This window comes from Botrytis sinoallii (genome assembly GCF_014898435.1).
Source record: "Botrytis sinoallii strain Bc 23 chromosome Unknown BSIN_001, whole genome shotgun sequence".
Classification (NCBI taxonomy): domain Eukaryota; kingdom Fungi; phylum Ascomycota; class Leotiomycetes; order Helotiales; family Sclerotiniaceae; genus Botrytis; species Botrytis sinoallii.
Genome location: NW_024066028.1, coordinates 216133 through 238258, shown reverse-complemented (window position 1 = coordinate 238258; position 22126 = coordinate 216133). Strand labels below are relative to the sequence as shown.

Here is a 22126-nt window from a genome sequence, read left to right as displayed (position 1 = left end):
GAGCCACCGAATGATTTGTCGACTTTCTCCCCCCTTCTTCTCATTCTCCATTCTCCATTCTTTAATTTCTTCCCCCCTTTGTCACTCTGCATCTTGTCTTCCTGGAAAATCACCTGGGAACTAGCAAGTCCTGAAGAGAAGGGTTCCGAGATATCTGTGCATGCGATTTATCTCGCGACCCATCACGAATCCACTTGTGCCTTGGACTCCCCACTCTCGAGAACATCGACGTCTAATTCCTCCATGACGCCCAAGACGACAGATACACTCTCCATGAAACCGTTGACGGCCACGCGCAACATGCGGTTTGTGGTTGCGCGGTAGGAGGTGCGGAGGATGGATTTGGGTGCGGAGGAAGAGTCTGGAGAGGGGGAGACGAGGGAGAAGGTGCGGCGGACGAGGGGAGAGAGCTCGGCGTCGACGGAGAGGGCTGAGAGGGCGGCGGATGCGAGGCGCGGGGTGGGGAGGGGGATGTCGAGGGTACTGTTTTTTGGGGGAGGGGTTAGGGTTGTGGGGTTTGGGGAGGGGATATGGGAGATGGGATAATGGGAGGAGGGAGGGAAGGAACTTACAGTGTACAGGGGAATTCTAGTTCGGTGGTCATTGTTGTTGATGTTTGAGGTTTGAGGTGGAATGGGTGGATTTTATTGTATGTATCTTGTCGATTGTGTATGAATAGGGGGGTCAAAAAGTGCTGCGCATAGCATTGGTTATTAATTTGGAGGGGAATGGAGATTTAAGTGCAACCTAAGGATTAGTTTGTCAATTTCAAGTAGTAACCGAGTGACAGGATTATTGAGATATCCTGTATGAAACACTTGAAAATCAATATCAATATTAAAATCAATATCAAATCTATTCATCATTCTTTGGATTTGAGGATTTACAAATGTTCAATTTGAGATGCTGAGATACTGAGATACTGAGATACTGAGATACTGATATATACTGTTGGGTGATTTCAAGGAAAACAAAATATTGCGAGGAATTTGTTTTGATTTTTTTTGATTTTTTGAGAATAGACCCTGTTCTTTTTGGATGATGTGTTTTGGCGGTGATAGGGACGGGATAGGGATGGGGTGAGGAATAGCAGGGATGTTTGAAAGTTTGGAGGGGAGGTTGGTTTGAAGAGAGTGTGAAGTTTCTTTGATAAGTGATGTTGAACGCCTCTCTGGTTTTGCTGAGAAAGGTTTGAGACAAATGGATTCTTTAATCGTTGATTCTGTCCATCTGATAGATATATCTCGAGAGGTACTGGTAGGTAGGGAGTAGAATGCGGTGCTAGATCAGATAAACCCCAATAATAAATAAACCTCATTAAAAAAGAAATCGAAGATATACTCGGTATCTGACAAGCGATTCATATCCACCAGCCATATAATAAACAAACTTTTTATTTACATACGTTCTGGCCCATATATCCATCCATCCATCCATCATAATAAAATAATATAATAAGTTGTTTGGAATCTTGACCTCCCACCCTGGTTCATGTTGCTGGTCAATTCTCGTTGCCGGGTCAGAATAATTACTATAAACAGACTAGTAAATTGTTATTGATCGTTAACATTCACCATACATACAAATCCATAAGAATTCCTAACAATAATTTTGGAAATCCTTCTTCTACTTAAACTTTTCCCTTCGGATTGTCATTGAGATTTCTGTTTTCATTCGTCTCTTTTATGAAAAGGAAAGATATCTTTTATTGATTCCGTCGCCGTTAAAAAAATCTTATACACATCAGCTCTTGCGCAGGAGTGTTTACTTGTTTTTCTTTGGGAAGTCAACAACAACAATATAAACTTTGCGCCTATCGTACCAGGTACCATCTCACCATCTTGACCTCGAGTATTCACCACAACCATCGCACTTGCCTACGAGATCAATACCCCCTTCATCACGACATATTTACACGCTCGAGCTTCGCGACTGCCAGAATAGCTTGGTGCCTTTGTGTGCCTCATTCCACGATGCCTCCTTCCTCTCAATTGAAGTACGGCCAAATCATCGAGTACATCCCAGGTATGTTACTTTACTTACAAGATCATCAAAACATCATTCACTGCGCGACTCGATCCATTGAACATCTTCGGCCCAGTATCGTTATATTATAGATATCATGCATCCAATGGACTATAATTCTATGCTCGAGTGGGCAACATTACTACCCAATGATAAATATACTGGCGCCAGCGCAAAGAAGGGTCCAAAAGAACCTCGAGAAGAGGACAGACCGTTTCACTGGCTAACATACACAGACCGATTGTATTTGGCATCTTACACTACACCTCCCTCACCCGATACGCTCTTCCCGTACCCTGAGCAACAGAGCTCTCGACGATCTCCGACAAAGCGGTCAGCGAGAGCTGCAGATGGACCTTCAGTCGTTTCCGACAAAAGAGAACCCCCTCATTATTTCTCCGTTGACGATACCCTCCTCTACAATGCCTTTCACCATGACTTTGGACCATTACACATTGGACATCTCTACAGGTTCGCGGTTCAATTTCACGACATCCTTGGCGCTCCAGAAAATAAGAACAAACCTGTCGTGTTCTGGAGTAAAGCGGATGCGCGTAGTAAGCTACTGTTTCATAAAAGTTTGCTGGTTGAAAAAAACTAATCGAGTGACTTAGGTCGAGCCAACGCTGCATGTCTCCTAGCCACGTATATGGTCTTGATCCAATCATGGGCACCACATCTCGCGCTTGCGCCAATCGCTCAAGCAGACCCACCTTTGATGCCTTTCCGCGATGCAGGATACAGTCAAGCAGATTATGGCATTACAGTTCAAGACGTTGTGTATGGTGTCTGGCGCGCAAAGGAACAAGGGTTCTGCGCGTTGCCGCAATTCGATCTCGAGGAGTATGAAAGATATGAGCGCGTGGACCAGGGTGATTTCAATTGGTTGACCCCCGATTTCCTTGCATTTGCTTCCCCACAACATCACCCGGTGCAACCAATACTTCCTTCTTCTCCACTGTACGCGAGTTTGCCAACAACATTGGAAGACGTGGATACCCACCCAACCTTACCCACACCTTTCAAAAATGTTTTGAAGCATTTCACATCACGAAACATTGGCTTAGTGGTTCGTTTGAACTCGGAATTGTACTCTCCATCTTTTTTCACGGCGCTGGGTATTGAACATTTGGACATGATCTTTGATGATGGCACGTGTCCACCACTTAGTGTTGTCCGAAAGTTCATTACTTTGGCACATGAGATGATTACTGTTCAGAAGAGAGGCATTGCTGTGCATTGCAAAGCTGGACTTGGACGAACTGGATGTTTGATTGGAGCATATTTAATCTACCGATATGGATTCACTGCCAACGAGATCATTGCGTATATGCGCTTCATGAGACCGGGAATGGTGGTTGGTCCTCAACAGCATTGGCTTCATCTTAACCAAGGAACTTTCCGAGAGTGGTGGATTGAAGAGCAATTTGAGATCAGAATGAAGGAGAAGCTCGCCAATATGGCTCCAGTCACCCCAAGAAAGGGACATTTCACAACCAAGAGTCAAGTCGTTACTCCTCCAAATGGCAACCAAAGAACCCCACTTGGTGAAGTAGACAATGAGAGAAGCCATAGCATTGGAGCTCAGGAGGATTACTTGCCGGCACCAACTCCAGGTCAACCAAGAAAGACAGGCAGAGCTGACCGACACCACCCATATGGGCGTCATGCTTCGGCGTACTCCGAAGATGATAGCGCACATCGTGAAACGGAAGTCATCTCGATTCATCGGTCATCAACTGATACCAATGAATCTGAAGAGGAATGGCAACTCCGCATGCGTACCCGTAAATCATCTAGATCTCCAGCCCGAAGCGAGAGGTCAGCGAGATCTATAAGTCAGACCACCACGACAATCTACACATCCATCGATGACAGTAGCTACGACGTTGAGAACATTGGTGTCGGAGCTAGACCTAAGACACCATCCACCGTCAAATCCGGCAGTGGCTCACTTGGAAAGGTTCGCGGCAGCCCTAAGCGTAGTGGTGACAGTCTTCGGAATAAAGAAACTTCTGGGGCAGTTCGCAAAACGAGTGGGAGAGTTGGCAGTGTTACCACTCGCAAAGTCTCCGGCATGTAAATGATTCATGATTTCAAAATCAATTCCTGTACTGTATAGTACCTTCGGCATGCATTTTAGAATTCTGGCGTCTATGTTGTCGTTGTAGCATATATGAAGCAAATGCGGAAAGGGTGTGTGGCGTTATCAAATTAAACTTTGTCATTTGCTAGTGCAGATGTTGAGCATAGTGTCAGGCTTGTTTGGTCTCTTTTTGGCATTTACAACTGCTTGTTTTGTCTATTGGATGGAGTTACATGCGAGGTTTTGTTCATCTTTTCCCACGTCTATCTTGGACTTTAATGGCGAGGGTGACAATGGGTTGGATAGGTATATTGAAAGTGGCGCGTGGTGAGGGGTAACGTGGGAGCTGGTGGGGAAAGGGTGGCTTTTCTAGAAATCTCTTGCTTTAGGATTGGGTCTGGGTTTGGGGTTTGGAGTGGCATTTGTCTATTAGCTGTCTTGATTGGTTGTTTATTCTTGTTACAAAGCTATTACGAGATCATGAGAGTTGAGAATGGTATGGTTCTGTCTATGCCTGATTATATGTGAGTAGCCCGGGCTACTTGCTATATAATATACATACGTACGTTAGTACTATACATGGTAGAATTAAATTCAATCATTATGAAGAACACAAATATGATTGAGTGATTAAGTGGGTGAGTGTTAAATTTATAATCCGTGAGATGTTAATGGTAAATGATCTGGCGTGGATTATCTTGAGTTTCATTGTATCGATGACAGATTGTTAAGCACTTTTGTTGAGAATATTGTATGTCTTGGTATATAGTTTATTTGTTTCAGGTTAATAAGTTTATTATTTACTGTCCAATAAGTCCAAGTAGACGCACTGGCTTCTTAGCATTCTAGATTAGTGTTTTTTTTTTTTTTTTTTTGCCAGAAAAGAGGAGATGTTGACCAAAGTGATAGACTGTTGGTGTGTATCATCTGGGAGTTGGATGAATGAGTCAGAGGTGGCTGTGAAGCTGCGGAGCTGGTTCTTTTGATTTCGATGTCTGATTTCGATGTTTGATTTCGATGTTTTGATGTCTTGGAATGATGGATGATTAATGGTATGTTGAAGGAAAGGAGGAAGGGGAATTTAGTGGTGGATGGGTAGATGGATGTTATTGTATTGTACTGTAGTGTAGGTATTGTTTGAAATTGAGGGGAGCTTCTCGTGAAGGGAGTTAGGAGTCGGGAGGGTGTGTAGTTGTTGCGGTGTTGCGGTTTTGGGAGGGGAAGGGAGAGGGAGAAGGGGGGAAGAGGGGAGGGGAGAGGGGAGGGGAGATATGTTGTAATGATATTTGTTATTTTGGGTTGTGGATATAGTAGGCAGTTGAAGTTTGGGGTGTGGTAATTTTGTACGTTTGTTGTATCGAAGCAAGATGTGCGAGGGGGAATCAACATTAATGCCACTTGAACGCTTCATGCCTTGTTTCATCTTGCGCAACTGTAGAATACCTAGGACCTTGGAATAAAGCCACTCCACGTGATTGCGTTTGAGAGTATGCAGGTCGGGCAACTAGTGCGATTAAGTCTTTTGAGGAGCTGGAGCTTGGGAAGTGCTTCTGAATCTCTCTTTTCTTTTTAATCCTTCTCGGGGTAGGAATTTGTTAGTTGATGATTAGATGGGCTTTTATTCATCTTCTTTGGTTTTCTTCTTCGATGTTTGTTTTACTCCTCGAAGCTTGTTTGGCTCTTTCTCATCCTGCGATTTTGAATCCGAAACACCAAGCATGGTTACACCGCATATTGACAATTCCTTGCATCTTGAGCTACCAACTTCTCTCCATATCCTCTAGTCACCAAGTTCCAAACTCAACCCAACGAAAGCTTTCCCTCTATCCGCCACCAAAAGAATGTCATCCACTCCATCAACAGCCCAATACGATGCCATCGGCTCTCGCTACGCTGCTATCAAAAACCAGCCAGGCTCCTCTTTCGAACTAGCAGCCATCCAGACACACATTGGAAATATCACCGGTCTCCGCATCCTCGACCTCGCTTGCGGCACCGGATATTACACACAAAAGCTCTTGGAGTGGGGCGCGGAACGCGTAGTGGGTATTGATATTTCTCCGGCGATGATAGCATCCGCACGCATTCAATGCGGAGGAGGAGGAGACGCGGATACAAACAGCGATAATCCGAAAATTGCTTTCCGCGTCGCAGATTGCAGCACGCCGCTCGAGAATCTCGGCGAGAAATTCCATCTCGTGCTCGCCGTCTGGTTGCTGAACTATGCGTCTGGGCGACGGGAACTCGGAGCCATGTGGCGCAATATTTGTGCGCATCTAGAGCCCGGTGGGAGGTGTGTAGGGATCGTGCCGAATTTTGAGAGTTTGCGTGAGGGGAGCGGTGGGGGGGGTCGCGGTATGGTGTTTCGAGGAAAATCGTGTGTAGGGTGGAGGGGGGTGCGAAGGTGAGGATTTCTGTGGATGCGCGGGAGGGGGAGGAGGGGGAGGAGGAGGAGGAGGGGAAGGGGAAGGGGAAGGGAAATCCGCTGGTTTTTGAGGCGTATGTGTGGGAGAGGGAAATGTATGAGGAGTGTGCTAGGGAAGCGGGGATGGGGGAGCTGAAGTGGGTGGAGTTTGTGGATCCTTTGGTGGAGGGGTTGGATTTTGAGGAGTTTTTGAATGTGCCGCATTTTCAGTGCTTTGTTGCTTTGAAACCGAGAGAATGAGAGGGCTGGGTTTTGGTGGTTGGTTGAGTGGTTTATTGTGGGAGGAGTGGGAGGATTGGGAGAATTGGTGATATGATAACGGCTGGGCGAAGGGAGGAAATTGGAGCAATGAAGCGAGTGCTAGTTATACATTTGTCGAGAACACTTTAGCTCAATGACACGAGGAACTTTTCTTTTATACTATGAGTTGATAAATACAATTTCTCTTATTCTATCATGTTAAAACCGTTAATTGAATTCGTCTTGTGCGATTAGCTGCGCCCTAAAGACTTTTAAATTTGTCCTTGAATACACATTAAATTCGGGATCGCCTATCGAATAGTACGACATCCTAGTAGATAAAGTCGCAATTGTTAGAACCCTCTGAAGATTCCACCCATGCACTGATATATAATCTCATAAGGAATATTCGACAAAGAGACCAAAGCTATACTTGCTTCTTTCCTGGCCAAGCCTATAATCCAGCTGGCTCGCAATCTGTCATATATATAATATATGATATCATCAGACGAGCTTGCTGAAGATCCCTATCTTCAGACAATCAATTACTCCATCTTTCGCTTAGATACCCCTTATGAACTAATTCCCCAATCCATCTCCATTATCTCTTCTTCGGCGAGCCAAGTGACACAGAGAATTTTTCATTTTTTCTGACTCCTTTGTTGGCTTATATACTGAAGCTCCATGATCCGTCTCAGGAACTTTGAAGATGTTTATGACTTGTTCAAAAATGTATCATTGAGTGAGGATTACCGTAATTGTCGCGAAATTTAGAGGAAATCTATCCAGACTTGGAGTTCTGGCAGCTCCATCTGAATTTTTGTTTGTCTGATGAGGTTTATTCGTCGGTGTTAGGTGTGGATAATCGATTGTATGGTGTGCGTCAGCGGATGTTTGAGAGTTTGTGGACAAATTGAGACGAGAACAAGAAAACCGTATGGAAGGAGACGATTGATAGGCTTCTCAGCCCAAAATCCACCGACTCGCTTGATTAGCCCGTCACCATATCATAGCCTCATAGTTAATGGAATCACGATAACAATGAATCTCTTCCCGCAATTACTTTCACGTCGCATCAACACCCCAAGCCTGGAGTAGCGTTGGCTCCAATACAGCCCTATAAGCGACCAAGGCCGATACAACAGCTAGTCGTTTTTGTAATTTATCAAACCCTTCCTGATCACTTGCCGATAGATGTTCCTGCAAATAATCCTGCGCCGCCGTTCGATAGCTGCGTCCATTTGGGGCTCTGCAATTCACATGGGCTCCGTGTTGAAGTAGAATGGCAACACAGTCACAATAACCTTTGCGTATCGCGTGATATAATGCAGTGTGGCCATCTCGATCCTTTTGATAGATATTAGCACCACTCTGGCAAAGTAATTCGACAATTGCTTTGGTGGCGGATTCATTTGTGGGAGAAGTAGGTTCGATGATGGCTGCGAGAAGTGGTGTTCCACCGGCTTGATCATAATGATTGATGTCTGCTCCGAAAAATATGTATTGCTTTAGCTTATCGAGGGTTCTTTCGGTATCTTCCAGAGTACAAGTTCCGGGTGGTAGGACTAAGCAATGGAGGGCATTGCTACCCTTACTATCCTCGGTATTTGGAACAGAATCCGCCACGTTGGGGTTGGAATTTCTAAGAACCGCAATACGGTTTTGCGTCTCCTCAATAGAGTTACCAGGGATTTCAGTCTGTGTAATGAATCGATTGGCGATATTTTCGTAGACTACTATAGCTTGCGCGTAGCCGACATGGCCATATGATGCATAAGGATTTTGAGCTTGAGCAACATTTCGTATATGTTGTGCTGCTGTCAGACCTTGATTGTCCCGAAGCGAGAATTGTATTACTCTTTCGGGTCCGTAGAAATCTACTAGGTCATGATACACATGAGGCAGTATTGGATTTCGAAGAAGACCATGCAGCACCGTTCGACCATTATGATCACGTTGCTCTAGTAAACCGCTATCTTTGAACATCTCAAGGAAGTTAATCAAATCATCACTAAAACGGCTGGCGTCCAAAACATGTAAGAAGCTCTGGCCAATAGTGTTTAATCGTCCTGGGTCAATGCCAGACGCAATCATGTATTCAAGGACATCCTTTCGCCCAGCTGCTGCAACATAGTGGAGTGGAGTATTCCCTGCCCCATCAATCTTGTCTTTGTTGAAGACATGTCCTAGTATTGTGAGAATTTGATGGTCAGGTAAATCGATCATGCAGAGGCAAACAGCATGGACTTGAGTGACCCCACATTCGCATACAGTTCTCTTGCCGAGTGCAATATCCATGTGATCATTTCTGCAAGGAATCATGTGTAGTATAGATGATCGGCGTGGAGAATCTAGCTTCTGTCGTAGAAGAGAGTTCATTTCATTCGATGGAATCATGGAGTTAGCATCGAAGAGTTGGTAATACGCTTGATCCGGACTATCAGGTCTAGGGTCAACCATGTCAAAGTCTCCATCAACAGAGGCCTCCTGTTCCTCTTGTATGTCATCATCTATTTCTTGATATCCTAAGAGTTTCTCTACCACTTCCATCGAGTAATAGCCAGAATCGGAATCAGATTTGACTGACGAGATTGGTGCAGTTAACACGCTGAGGTTGATATATACAGGGGAGATATCGTTATCGTTTTGAGTTTCGGCCCAGCCAATGATTTCCTGTGAGATGAATGAACTTGCCGAAGAAGGCAAGCAAGTGTCCATTGGAATTTGCCCATTGGTAAATTCGTCAAAATTTCTCGGCGAAACACTATCCAATTGGGAAGTATGGTCCAGAATTGTAGAGCCTTGTGGTATAATGGATTTCGACGCTTTGTGGTCAAGTGGTTCTATGAAATCGGTTATTGTCTTTCCTTTAGTCGTGCCAAGAGTTGGAGAATCTCCAAATCCAAATGGTGTGTTGAATACATTGAGGTGGATATGACTGGGGCAAGCAACTGTTTCTATATTCGATAGGTCAGATACTTCCGATAGACCATTCTGAAGGTCGAGTTGAATTTTTCTCTCCCAAGCTGCTGCTTCCTCTCGCAATCGACTCAAAAATATCTGTCTGGAATGTGGATTAAGAGGGTAGCCCCACGCCTCTAATCTGTTATCACAAGTTCGCGGTCTGTTATAGTATACATTAACTAATTATCGTGTGAGACCTCAGTTATTGTACTTACGATTGACTTGAGAACCGGTAGCCTGTGGCAGTGATCTCTCGTAATATGCCTGCGGAGCTAAAATTTCGCATGCAGTAGAAGAAGATATCACGTTTGTGTGCTTCCCATTCGTGATGCTTCCGAACCTCAGAGAGTTTCAAGAGTTTTCCGTGAATGGTGTTTGGTTTGCTGATACGTTTTCGTTCTTCGCGTTCCTCGTAACATGCTTGTAGAAACTCTTGTCCGTGAATGGTCTGTAAAAAGGCAAAACAGCGCTCGCACTCCTCCGGTGAGATATCGGACGATTCGGCATTGGGGGTAGACATGCTGACTCAATGGGTCCCTTGAACCCCTCCGAAGTACAAGGAAATCAAAAGGTCGCAAGATTGTCATAAGAAACTCAAAATCTGTGGTACTAGTCGTGTTCGCAATGTTCGACAAGAAGCTAACTAAATCTCTTCTGAAAGAGAGTGGTCTAGTCGCAAGTAGCTCATGGAATATACATAAGTGGAAAGTATCACCAAAGATTTCCCAATTGCCCGTATAGACCAATGACTTATCCAGAGAATTCAGGCTGGATTGGAAATCCTACCATGAACATTGAGTTGCAGAAGGAGAGGAGTATTGCCACCAAGCCTTATGAGTGACAAGGCGGGACTTGGATTCCATCCAAACCTCCCCGAGCTTGGATAATGATTACAAAGTACATAGGATGTGCTCGAAAAGTTAAATTATATACAATGAAATCGACACCGGTTGCGATAGCAAAATGTCATTGAAGTATAGAGAACGAATGCTGAGATAGCAGCAGCACAATGAGAAAAATGATGAGGAGTGATGAGCATATCAAAACATTGCGAATGCACCGCTGCGTGATAGACAGGCATTTCAATCCTGTTCTAATGTTTATCTGTTTCTGAGGGCTTGCATTGTGAACTTGTAGTGGCATTGGCCTTGGCTAAGGCTCATTCAGCCACTGAGTTGCATTCAGGCGAATTGCGAACTTGCGAGCAGGGGGGTTTGGGAAAATTCATCGTATAGAAAAGATGTACGGAGCAAAGAGCCACAAGCTGGGCTCGTTTATCTAGACTAGCTGGAGGTAGTTGGTACAACTCAGACTCTTCAGTGATTACATAATATTAGCAGGCTTTTGGCCTTGATTTCAAGGTATGACTCACTTGCTTATTAATAATGGGGTAAGTCAGACTGATGGTGCTGTGGCTCTAAGATTGAAGAAAGCGAGAAACACCGGTAAGTGTCGATGACGCTCCACCGTCAAGCTTACCTAGGTAATCCATGGATCCCTTTTAGAAAGCCCCATGTAAGGGATACTTCAAGTTAGGGTGGGGCATTTACAACATCCAGCCACTAAGTAAGCTCTGAAGGTCTTGTCGGCGCAATGACAGTCTGTGGGCAATGTTGAAATCGTTATTCAGGAATCAAAATCTCCTCGTAGAACAATTTCGACAACCTGCTTGACCACTAAAACACCATGCTGTGTGTCTAAACCTTATGTTATGGCGGCACCAGTTAACAGCCGCGATAATCCAATTCAAAGTCAACCGATGAAGCGCAAGAGAGCTCGGGCTTCAAGAGTACGTTCTGGATGTAAAACGTGGTCGGTTCCGTTCTCTTCCGGATTCATTCCAATCAAGTTGTTCACCGAGATCCGTGACTAACATCTCATGTAACAGCAAGTGAGTAACCCGAAGGATTTGGACATGCTCTCAGGGACTCTGACATTATCTGTCCATCAAGAAAACGCCATCTTAAATGCGACGAGGCAAAACCGACATGCCACCGTTGCTGTCAAGACCGGGTCAATTGCGATGGCTATGACCTCTTGCGCCAGACGAGTGTGACCCATCATGAAGGACATCCAGAGTATAACACAATACAACTTGTCCAGCCCATACAGTCACTGCTCACAGATATAAACATCCAAGATCTATATTTCAATCATGCTGTTCAATATACGATCCAGGATTTGTCCGATTCGACGACAAGCACAAGTTTCTGGGTCGACTTCCTCCCCCGGTCATTATCGCAGATTGCAGCAACACGCTATGCCTTAATAGCATTAGCAGCTGCTCATATTGATTTCCTAACACAAAAGACATTCAATTGCAGCTTTGCAGCTGCAACCAAGCACGAACGATCTGCTATACTGCACTATAATATGGCAATTCGACATTTGCAACCTCTTATGTCCAAGGCGACACCAGAAGATGCTGAGGCCGCTCTAGCTTGTTGTATCTTGTTCATATGCCTTGGAAATATTCGAGGACGATATGCTGAATCACTTAAGCACTTACAATCGGGAGTTGGCTTGCTTGTGTCTTTGTTGGTTCCCGATTCGAAGCGTCGCTCTTGGACATCCCGAAAAGGTCGTCTTCCAGTGGCGTTGCACCAAGCAATATCATCTACAGGCCAAAATAAGCGTACTATAGATCATATCGCTGTGTTATTCTCCCGCCTTAGTCTGGAGACGCATATTCTCACAGACAGTGAAGTGGTTCCACTCATAACCATCTCACGTGCAAGTCCGGACCTTGGCCAACTCGAGTTACAGTCACTTACGCCTATCATGACATTGGATGCTGCTAGAGGCGAGCTTCATTCATTTGAGATTGCCCATGATATGTTTTATCAACAAGCGTACAGTAATATTAAAAGCAGGCCATCTCATATTGATACACGATCTAATCAGCAGCCTGAGTACTTGTTGAATCTGTTTAGCTGGGATGAAAAAGTTGCTTATCAACAGTTATACCAACAATTTTGGCAATGGAGCGCCCGTTTCGACCAGTATATCCTCGAACACGCTTCTTGTCCAAGATCGTCTAAGGATTTATCCGACGCATCCAAGATACGTCTTCTGCAAAAGACATGGACTGCTATGCTAGACAAAGAGCCGTGGACATTCAGCGGCCAAAACTTCCCTGCATTCGGCGTCTTGGACGAGTTCCTACCTGAAGTCGAATCGATCATCAAATTAAGGGGTTCTTCCTCACGGCCTCTCATCACATTTGGCGCCGACATTGTACCCTATATAACGATTGCTGGATATTTAACGGATGATTTGGGATTGCTGCAGCGAATTATCAGCGCCCTTAAGCTGCTTGATAGGAGGGAAGGATTGTGGGATAGCAACGATATTGCTGAGATCTTTGAGGCCTCTATCATAGCACATGCGGACCTTGGATTGGATATCAGACATAATAGTAAGGGCATTCTTCACATGGCCAAAAAGCTTTGGGAGATGAATATCTCATGTATCTCGCCGAATAACTCGATCGTTTTACTAGCTAGAAATATCGAACCATGAAGGTGACTTCACAACAAGGATACCAAACACACAATAGCAAAAGAATAAAAGACTAGAAGTTGATACAAGTTCATGGTTCGTGACACCTACCTCCACTTCGCCATACCATGCTGTCCAAGGTTTATTAAATTCAATGAGAACCCTTGAAAAGTGTATGTAAAAGTAATGTAAATCACCAGTGATGCCACCAGAATAGATACAATTGAGGCAGCACTCTGTGCGTTGGCTGCAGCGCTTTCGAAATTTGTCCTATTCTCTGTTACTAAAGGGGTTTCGAAAGCAGTAGCAAGCTCTGATCTATCATCAATTTCCTTTGAAATAGAAGTCGTGATTTACTTTACAGAAAGTCTCAGCATGGTTGTGAGTAGAAAGGACCTGTTCAAAAATACTAGCATCTTCAACATGGAAGTATTTTAAATCTTGCTTTGTGATTGGTGCATCCGTAAATTTCTCAAAACGGTTAAGCCCGCACGTGGCTCAGTCCCTATAAGTGGAGTTCCGTGATATCGGCATTGGCAGCGGCATTGGCATCGGCTAAAACTACTCAAGCTCCACCTCAAGTCAAACTTTCTGCTTCTAATTGGTGCCGTCGTAGATTTACCAAAACGGTTACTGTGAGATTCCACCTTATGTCGCGCAGAGGCTTGGACAATGATTGTTAACGCTTCTCGCCAGGAGTCATTTTCTTGCTTTAGTGGGCAATGCAAGGTACATTCAATTAGCCATTGACACTGGGCATGCATAGATCAGATGAGTACTAGGAATGGCTGTTTACTGGTTTTGATTTGATTTGTTCTGTTGCTTCTAGAATGGAAATTTTCGAAGCCAAGTGGAAGAGAGGCAGAAAAAAAGACAGCTTGACGTACTACAAAGTCGTAGATCATCATTTGTCCTTGCGCCCTTTCATATTGCATATGCGATAATGTATAAGGGCACCTAGACTCTCAGAAATATGGTAGGATTATGAAGCTGGCTCAAGGACCACAACTGGAAACTCCTTTCTTTAGTCACTATGTTGTAAAGCTCGGCATCAAGGAGCACTTCACTTGGCGCATGAAAATTGTTTTAAAATATCAGGAAGACAACCTGTTTTGAGGCAAGCACCTTGCTCACTAACTCGAGGCAATAACGGTTGGCCTTTTTTTCATCGGGCTCCCCATTACCTATGATGTCTTGGTGCTACCTGTTAGTGCAGTTTATTGTGTTGATGCAACCTCTAGTGTTTTCCGCAAGCCACAATGCATTGTCTCTTGGCAGATGCCCAAAATATACATTTAGAGCTCGATCGCAAAACACGATGGAATAGCTAGAATAGCTTATATACAGAAACCCACCAAAATCTCGTATGTCATTAGGCAATACGAATACAAAAGAGAGGAAGGGAGTAGTACATAATTTAAGAAATAAATCGGGCATTCTCAGAATCTCTCGCTTTGCAATTCTGTCGATTTCCTGCTTTTTTTGTTCAAGCATGAGTTTAAGCACTATCAGGCTCGACCCTTGGGGTGATCTCACTCTTCGAATCGGCCCAGACGGCGCAACAGACGACTACATTGTCTGTCCGAGAACACTAGCCCGTGCTTCCCCAGTATTCGAGCGTATGCTGTATGGCGGGTTTGCGGAACGAGAGCCCAGCACAAGGGCAGCAGTCGGTGAATGGATCGTACGACTACCAGAAGGCAATCCCATAACCATGGGCCTTTTCCTTTCGATAATACATGGCAATTACGATGAGACTTTACAGAACCTTTCTCTTGATGAGATCTATCACTTAACCGTCGTAGTGCACCATTATGATGCAACCAAAGTACTTCGAACATGGGCAGAAATCTGGATCAACCATATCGCCAGTTTTGTTGAAGATGTTAACACGCCGATGCTGAGGGTCTTATGGATTGCGTGGGAACTTGGTAGTATATCGTTATTCCGGATCGTATCGCGTCACATCTTGCTGGAGTTCGACGCTGCAGACTTTGAGGATGCATTATCCTGTAGCAGCACGCAAACACCTCCTGGTGTACTAGGTACGTCTTAAAGAACTCCCATTGATGCCAGTATGAAGAACTAAAGTACTGATCCATTGGCAAGAACATATTCACTCTGTTCGAGAAAATGTACTGTGCTCGTTGCTACAGCCATTCAGGGACTTGATTAGCCACCTACTAGTTGAGAATGAGAAGCCACGATGGTGTCGACACGCTGTTTGGATGGGACCGCATAGGTGCGAATCGATAATCCTCGGGTCGCTTACATGGTGTTTCTGTAAATCGAAACTCTGGCCACTACCAGAAGCACCTGATATCTATGAGAGTGTTGCAGCAATTTACACACGCTTGTCAGGCCTCATAATCCACGATTTGGTGCAATTTGATAAGAAAGAAGATCATAGTATCTGCAATCCGTCAGGAATGATCAATTTGCACATGAAAACAGCCCTTACTTGTCTTACCCTCCCATTGACTCGAAGGCAGATAGAGTACATGAGGAAACAAAAAAACATACTTGACATGAAGGTTGGTTGTTTCAAACCACTCCTGAGTGATAAGTCTGCAGCATAAATCCCCTACACAAGTTAGTTATAGAAATCCAATCCAATCAAGAGCATGTTATCAAAAGAAGATATTTTGGCCCACTTGAATCTACATCTACCTGAAAAAGCTAGTCTACGCCGTTACATTGATTGGCGTGATCTACTTCTCTTGCTAGCCACTTAACAAGGCTTTAAATCATAACTTGCGCTTTTCCCAAACCGCTTAGCTTTTTGTCCCTGTCAAAGTAAAGGCTATACATTTCTCCTGACTCCACATTCTTTTCTTAGCCCAGCTAAACTTGCGGCAGCTCCACCTAGTCCGCATAGCACCATTATGCGACCTAGTAATTATGAGGTAGGCTCTAGCTAGGACCCATTGCTTACGTATTTCGTAACTGCATTTTCTAAGAGAAATATTTAAGAATGCCCATGAATGGGTCTTCTTAAGAAACCTTTAATATGCCGATGCGATCTAAGCCTCAATGCCTTCATGAATTGTCTTAAACGCAAACTGTTGTGATACGAGTGAATGTGCACACGTGAGTGCGCTAGAGCATGAGCGTATTGCATATAGGTACCTATCGTGACTCTGAACCTAGAACAAACACACAATATCAGTCAATGCATCAAACACATTATAAAGACGTCATAATCACCACCGAGGTGATACCAACACAAAAGCATCTTAAAGGGGTCAGCTTGACTATTTAGCTGATTGATTGATTGATTGATTTTATTAATGTTCATCTTCAGTCCAAGACTATATAGGATAGCTAGGCCCTAAGGGCCTAACGAATAACTTTTTAATTTACAATATTGGATATGATTTAATTAAGAAAATAAAAACAATTGCTAAAGAACAATGCCTGCTCATTATATACATTATATATAATAAGAAAATTTTGAAAATCAAGAAATTGTAAGGAGATCAAACTCCTCTTTTATTTCCTCAACTATTTTTTCTTTATTTTTTTTTCTCTTTCTTTTTTTATTATTATTCTTTCCTCTATTACTTCTTATTCAAGAGTCCTTGTTAAATGCTATGCTCTTATAGTGATTTTGGTGATATTAATAAATTTAATAGTTAATTTGATATCTATTTTTGTATGTAATAGGAATTATATAGTGTTTTTAAATAATGGTATCTTTTTAAAGATTTCTTTTCTTTTTGTTTTATATATCGAATAGCTAATAAGGAGGTGTTGAAATGCCTTGATATTATTATATTTATATTTGTTATTAGTAAGTTTGAAGCAATGTAAGTAGGATTTGATAAATTTATGATCTAATTTGAGTTGAAAGAATGTGTTAGCAGTATTTCGAGTAGTTCTGCTTGGTAGTTTGATTTTCGAGCCAATTTTCTATGAAAATAGTTTCGAATAAGTTGATAGGGATTGGTTTGATCTGAGTTTGTATTGGTTGAGAGTATCAAGTTATTGATTTGAAATATATTTTTTGATAATCATACCTAGTAGTCCAAAGCTTGTTTTATTTGAGATGGATTATATTGTGGTTGCTTTTTTTACTAGTTTATCTATTAATTCATTTCCTTTAACTAAAATATATCCTGGGATTTAGTTTAAAGATATTTCAGTTTCTTTAGCTTTAATAACTTTTATTGTTTTGATTAATTTTATTTGATACACTTGTTCTAGGTGATTTAAAGGTATCTTTAAATGATATAAATCTGCTTAATTATCCGAGTAGATTTTGAATTTTTGATTAGTATAAGCAATTGAGCTAGTATATTTGATAGCTCTTGTAATTTCACAAAGCTCTTTATTGTATATTAATTGATTAATATTAATATTACTTTACTTTTAATATAAAATTCGATTATTTAACTGTATAGTTATTATACCTACTCTAATACCTACTCCCTTTTCGATAAAGGAAGCATCAGTGTAAATATAAGTGGTATCCTTATTTCTATAATTGAAAATAATATTGTAAAGAATAATAGCATCTTTTTTAATGAATTGCTAATGTTAATTCTGAAAGGAATTTCTCTTTTCCATAAGGGGAAATTAAAATGAATAATCTTTTCAAGTAAGAAGGAATTGAAATCCTTATTTATCGATTCTCTGATTCTATCCAATTGAATAGGCTTATATTGTTTTTTTAAAGGAGTGGAGATTGCTTTCAAATTAGTTTGATGTTAAGCTAATATACCTTTTTCGATATTGATTGAGTGGTTTGGTGTTAGTTTGGCTAAACAGAATGTGTATTATTTAATATTTGAATCTAATCGAATTTTTGCAGACTTTATACCTGCTTCTACTTCTATTAAAAGGATTGGGGCAGTTTTGAATATTCCTAATATCTTTCGAAGAACTAGGTTTTGAAGTGATTATATTATGTTCTTAAAATGGATTTGATCTCTTCACCAAATCACTAATCCGTAATCGGCTATACTGGTCACATATGCTATATATAGCTGTCTGAGAGCTTTAGAACTAAAGCCCTTTTCGATATTAACTAATCAAGCCATTCAATAGAAGACTCCTTTCACTTATATGATCCGAATATTAATATATTGATTGAATTTGAGACTCGGATTAAATCATATTTCCAACCATTTAATTAAAGATTGAGGTATAATTATTTCCGAATTAGGTAGTGTGATTAAATAGTTTTTTTCGTTAATCTGAATAATGAAAAGTGTATTAATTCTGTTTTTGCTAGGTCGAATTGAATAGTATTTCTTAAGCTGAATTTATAGATTTGTTTTGTAGCTTTTTCTAATGATTTAATATTCTTTTTTCATATAGATAAGTTGATAGTTATGTCAAAACGCGCACCGCGAAAGCTATGCGTATTGCGTCCCATATCCGATCAATAGCTTATACAGCCCACGGACTATCTGCAGCCTGCCTGCGAAAAGCGATCATTACCTGTATACTCCCCATCGCTCTCTTCGATTCCGAAATATAGTTTGATAAGCTATACAAACAATATCTAAATGTAAACTATATTCTGATCAGCACCAGGATTAAGAAATATATCAATCTAGTCAGTAAGACGATTCATAATACAATACAGGGAGCTTTATTTGTTTACAAAACGACCCCGACAACCATATTCCTTGTAAAAGCTAATCTCCCAATTGAAATTGTTATACTAAAGTAAGCCAAATTGAGATTTGCATTTCGACTTCAGATAATAAATATATAATACCTACTTATAAACCAATTAAAACTATATATCAGAAAAAAAAAATAAAGCATAAATACTCTAAAAGATTCTAATATAAAACTACAAAGAATGGAATAGGCGATCCCTGCTACCAAACATTCCAGATTCTTACAACCTCACTTTTCTCCCAAATATCACATTAATCTAACAAATAATATAAACAAAAAGAATATTGCAAAAGTATTTAAGAAATAATAGGATTTAATCCCCTAAGAAAACTATTCTGTATTTTTAAATAAATCTGAATAATATAACGAACACAATTATCGTATAGAGTACAGCTTTACAATCTATTGTAGCAAGTAATAGATCAATAGCGGCTACAGCTATATACACGAATAATCGCATGTTTTTGATACTAAGGCAATCAGTATATAACAGGGACTAGAACACCTCCTGAATATTATTGATCGCCCCTACCAGAAATGAATATAATTATGCATTGATAGCACCTTAGTAATCTAGGGAATGCGAAGAAACGTTGTTGCCTTTTCTCAATAGGTATACTATAAATGTTATTAAGCAATATAACATTACGATATTGTAATTAAGTGGTTCCCTAAGTATATTGAGATTGAGGATAATAAGGTAACTAATTGCCTTACTGATCAGAATATGGTTAGGCTGCTTGACTCTAGTTTATTCTGCCTCTCTATAGTCAATAGCTCCTGTTCTATTCTATATGCTAAATATTAGCACTTTGAGAATAGATAATAAAAGGAAAAAAGAGACTTGATTTCTAAAACATATAATATATGGAAACCAGTATATAATATTTTAAAGCTAAAAAGCTTTAAGCTTTTTTATAAGGTATTATACAGATTTATAGTAATATAGACCAAATATAATGACTTTACAGTCTATTATATTAAATTCAATCACAAAAATAGTACAAACATCTATATATATAGGATTGAGAAAAGCTTATTATATTTCTTTCAATATTTAATTAATAATCAGATATACAACAACTAACCACTTATACCAAATCGACTTCGATCTGAATAGAATATAATAGTATATATCAACCATATCCTGTAAATATAATATAGCTTTACTAACCTTCTTGCTAAATCCAGATTCTATATTAAAATATATTCAAATTATACGAAACTATACGAATTCCAACCTATTCCAATACTTCGAGAATAAACTTTCCACCCCAATCAACCTAAGATCCGTATCGACTAGCTATAAGCGCTTCGAGTACTTTCCCGATCGATAGCAATCGATCTGATTATTCGCTAATATCTGAATAATATACGAAACAAGGTTCTCTGAAACAAAATCACAAACCCTTAAACAAAACAGCTACAGGATTACTATAAGCAATACTGAGTAAAAAAACACTAGAGGCAACAAGCCCCTGATTAGCTAATATTATACTATTATGAGCAGCTGGAACGCTAGCGGTCTGTAGGCCCGCTCCTTAGTATATCTATTGATTGATTGATTTAATTAACGTCCACCTTCAGTCTATGACTATATAGGACGGCTAGGCCAAATGGTCTAGCGGATAACTTTTAAAGTACAAAATTAGGAATTTTAACAATAAAATAAGTGAAAACTAATACTGGGGACTCATTCCCGCTTACTATACAAAGTGCATATAGTAAGATATAGAGTAGAAAGAATTAAACCCTTTCTTCTCTATCTTTTCTCTCCTCCTCCTCCTTTTCTTTTCATTTCCAAAATGGCTTTCTCTCCTTTTCTTATTATCTTTTCTTCTTTTATAATTTCGTTTTGTATTTTGACTCTTAATAAATACCAAATTCGAGTAGCGATTTTGGTAATATTGATGAATTTGATTACTAGTTTGATATCTATTTTTGTATATAGCAGGAATTATAGGTTGATTTTAGAAATTAATATTTCTTTAAAGATTTCCTTTTTTTCTTTTCTATATATTAAGCAATTAATAAGGAGATATACAGCTATTTCGATATTGTTACAAATACACTTATTATTTGAAAGTTTGAATCAATATAAATAAGACTTAATATAATCATGGCTAATTTTGAATTGAAAAAAGACACTAGCAGTATTTTGCTTAATACCTTCTAATAGCTTGATTTTGAAGCTGATTTTCCATAGGAAGAGTTTCGAATAAATTGTATTTAATTGATTTGATCTGGATTTATATTAATTGAGAGTCTCTAGCCATTAATTAAAGTCATATTTCTTTATTATCATATCAAATAGCCCTATACTGATTTCGCTTGAAGTGACCTGTATTGAAATTGCTTCTTTCGCTAATTTATCAGCCATTTCATTTCCTTATATCGAAGTATAACCTGGAACCCAATTTAAAGAGACTTCAGCTCCTTTTACTCTAATATTCTCTACTATCTTGATTACTTGTATTTGATAGACTTACCCGAAATAATCGAAAGGGGTTTTTAGACAATAGAATCCAGCTTAGTTATCCGAATAGATCTTGAATTTCTATCCTTTATATACTATAGTGCTAGCATATTCAATAGCTTTTGTAACTCCTAATAATTCTTTATTATATATTAATTAATTGATATTAATATTCGAATATTTTCGATAAGAGATTGATCTATTTGATTGTATTACAACTATTCCTACTCCTATTTCAATTCCTTTTTTGATAAAAGATATATCAATATATATATAAACTGTATTTTGATCTCTATATTTAAATATAATATTATAAAGAATAACTATATCTTTTTTCAAGGCTTTACTAATATTAACTTTATAAGATATATCTCTTTTTCAAAGAGAGAAATTAAAATGAATAATCTTTTCAAAAATAAATAAATCGAAATCTTGTTCTATAGATTTTCTTATTTTATTTAATTAAAATAACTTATATTGTTTTCTTTGAGGGGTAACTATTATTTCTAAATCTAATTTGTATTGAGATAGTATTTCTTTTTCAATATTGATTGAATAGTTTAGTAATAATTTTATTAATTAAAAGGTATATTATTTTATATTTAAATCTAAACAGATTTTTGCTAGCTTTAATTCTATTTTGATTTCTATTAAAAGGATTGAAATGATTTTGAAGATTCCAAGTATTTTTCAAAAAACTAGATTTTGAAGTGATTGAAATATATCCTTGAATTTGATCTAACCTTTTTATCAAACTTCCGATCTGTAGTCAGTA

General features: G+C 40.0%; 6 protein-coding genes across 6 annotated transcripts; 4 read left to right on the top strand and 2 right to left on the bottom strand.

Moving 5' to 3' along the window:
- Window positions 1-182: 182 nt before the first annotated feature.
- On the bottom strand, window positions 183-604 carry EAF02_000057 (uncharacterized protein; the record flags this gene model as incomplete). Its single annotated transcript, XM_038896105.1, has 2 exons — window positions 183-483; window positions 573-604. 2 exons carry the CDS (start codon window positions 602-604, stop codon window positions 183-185), a joined length of 333 nt encoding a protein of 110 aa, XP_038762964.1.
- Window positions 605-1611: 1007 nt separating this feature from the next.
- EAF02_000056 (uncharacterized protein) lies at window positions 1612-4733 on the top strand. The gene is made up of 3 exons (XM_038896104.1): window positions 1612-2025; window positions 2118-2582; window positions 2640-4733. Exons 1-3 carry the CDS (start codon window positions 1974-1976, stop codon window positions 4106-4108), a joined length of 1986 nt encoding a protein of 661 aa, XP_038762963.1. The 5' UTR covers window positions 1612-1973; the 3' UTR covers window positions 4109-4733.
- A 1219-nt stretch (window positions 4734-5952) lies between these two features.
- Window positions 5953-6519, top strand: EAF02_000055 (uncharacterized protein; the record flags this gene model as incomplete). Its single annotated transcript, XM_038896103.1, has 1 exon — window positions 5953-6519. One exon carries the CDS (start codon window positions 5953-5955, stop codon window positions 6517-6519), a length of 567 nt encoding a protein of 188 aa, XP_038762962.1.
- Window positions 6520-7841: 1322 nt separating this feature from the next.
- Window positions 7842-10260, bottom strand: EAF02_000054 (uncharacterized protein; the record flags this gene model as incomplete). The annotated part of the gene is made up of 2 exons (XM_038896102.1): window positions 7842-9900; window positions 9956-10260. 2 exons carry the CDS (start codon window positions 10258-10260, stop codon window positions 7842-7844), a joined length of 2364 nt encoding a protein of 787 aa, XP_038762961.1.
- A 954-nt stretch (window positions 10261-11214) lies between these two features.
- EAF02_000053 (uncharacterized protein) lies at window positions 11215-13262 on the top strand (the record flags this gene model as incomplete). The annotated part of the gene is made up of 3 exons (XM_038896101.1): window positions 11215-11306; window positions 11371-11552; window positions 11666-13262. Exons 2-3 carry the CDS (start codon window positions 11452-11454, stop codon window positions 13260-13262), a joined length of 1698 nt encoding a protein of 565 aa, XP_038762960.1. The 5' UTR covers window positions 11215-11306; window positions 11371-11451.
- Window positions 13263-14733: 1471 nt separating this feature from the next.
- EAF02_000052 (uncharacterized protein) lies at window positions 14734-15820 on the top strand (the record flags this gene model as incomplete). The annotated part of the gene is made up of 2 exons (XM_038896100.1): window positions 14734-15286; window positions 15351-15820. 2 exons carry the CDS (start codon window positions 14734-14736, stop codon window positions 15818-15820), a joined length of 1023 nt encoding a protein of 340 aa, XP_038762959.1.
- Between the last annotated feature and the right edge of the window lie 6306 nt (window positions 15821-22126).

Bases quoted from the DNA above. Each gene is read 5' to 3' on its own strand.
- EAF02_000056 (XM_038896104.1), top strand. From the start codon at position 1,974: ATGCCTCCTTCCTCTCAATTGAAGTACGGCCAAATCATCGAGTACATC. The intron at 2,026-2,117 runs GTATGTTACTTT...GTTATATTATAG, and splicing joins AATCATCGAGTACATCCCAG to ATATCATGCATCCAATGGAC. The intron at 2,583-2,639 runs GTAAGCTACTGT...CGAGTGACTTAG, and splicing joins GAGTAAAGCGGATGCGCGTA to GTCGAGCCAACGCTGCATGT.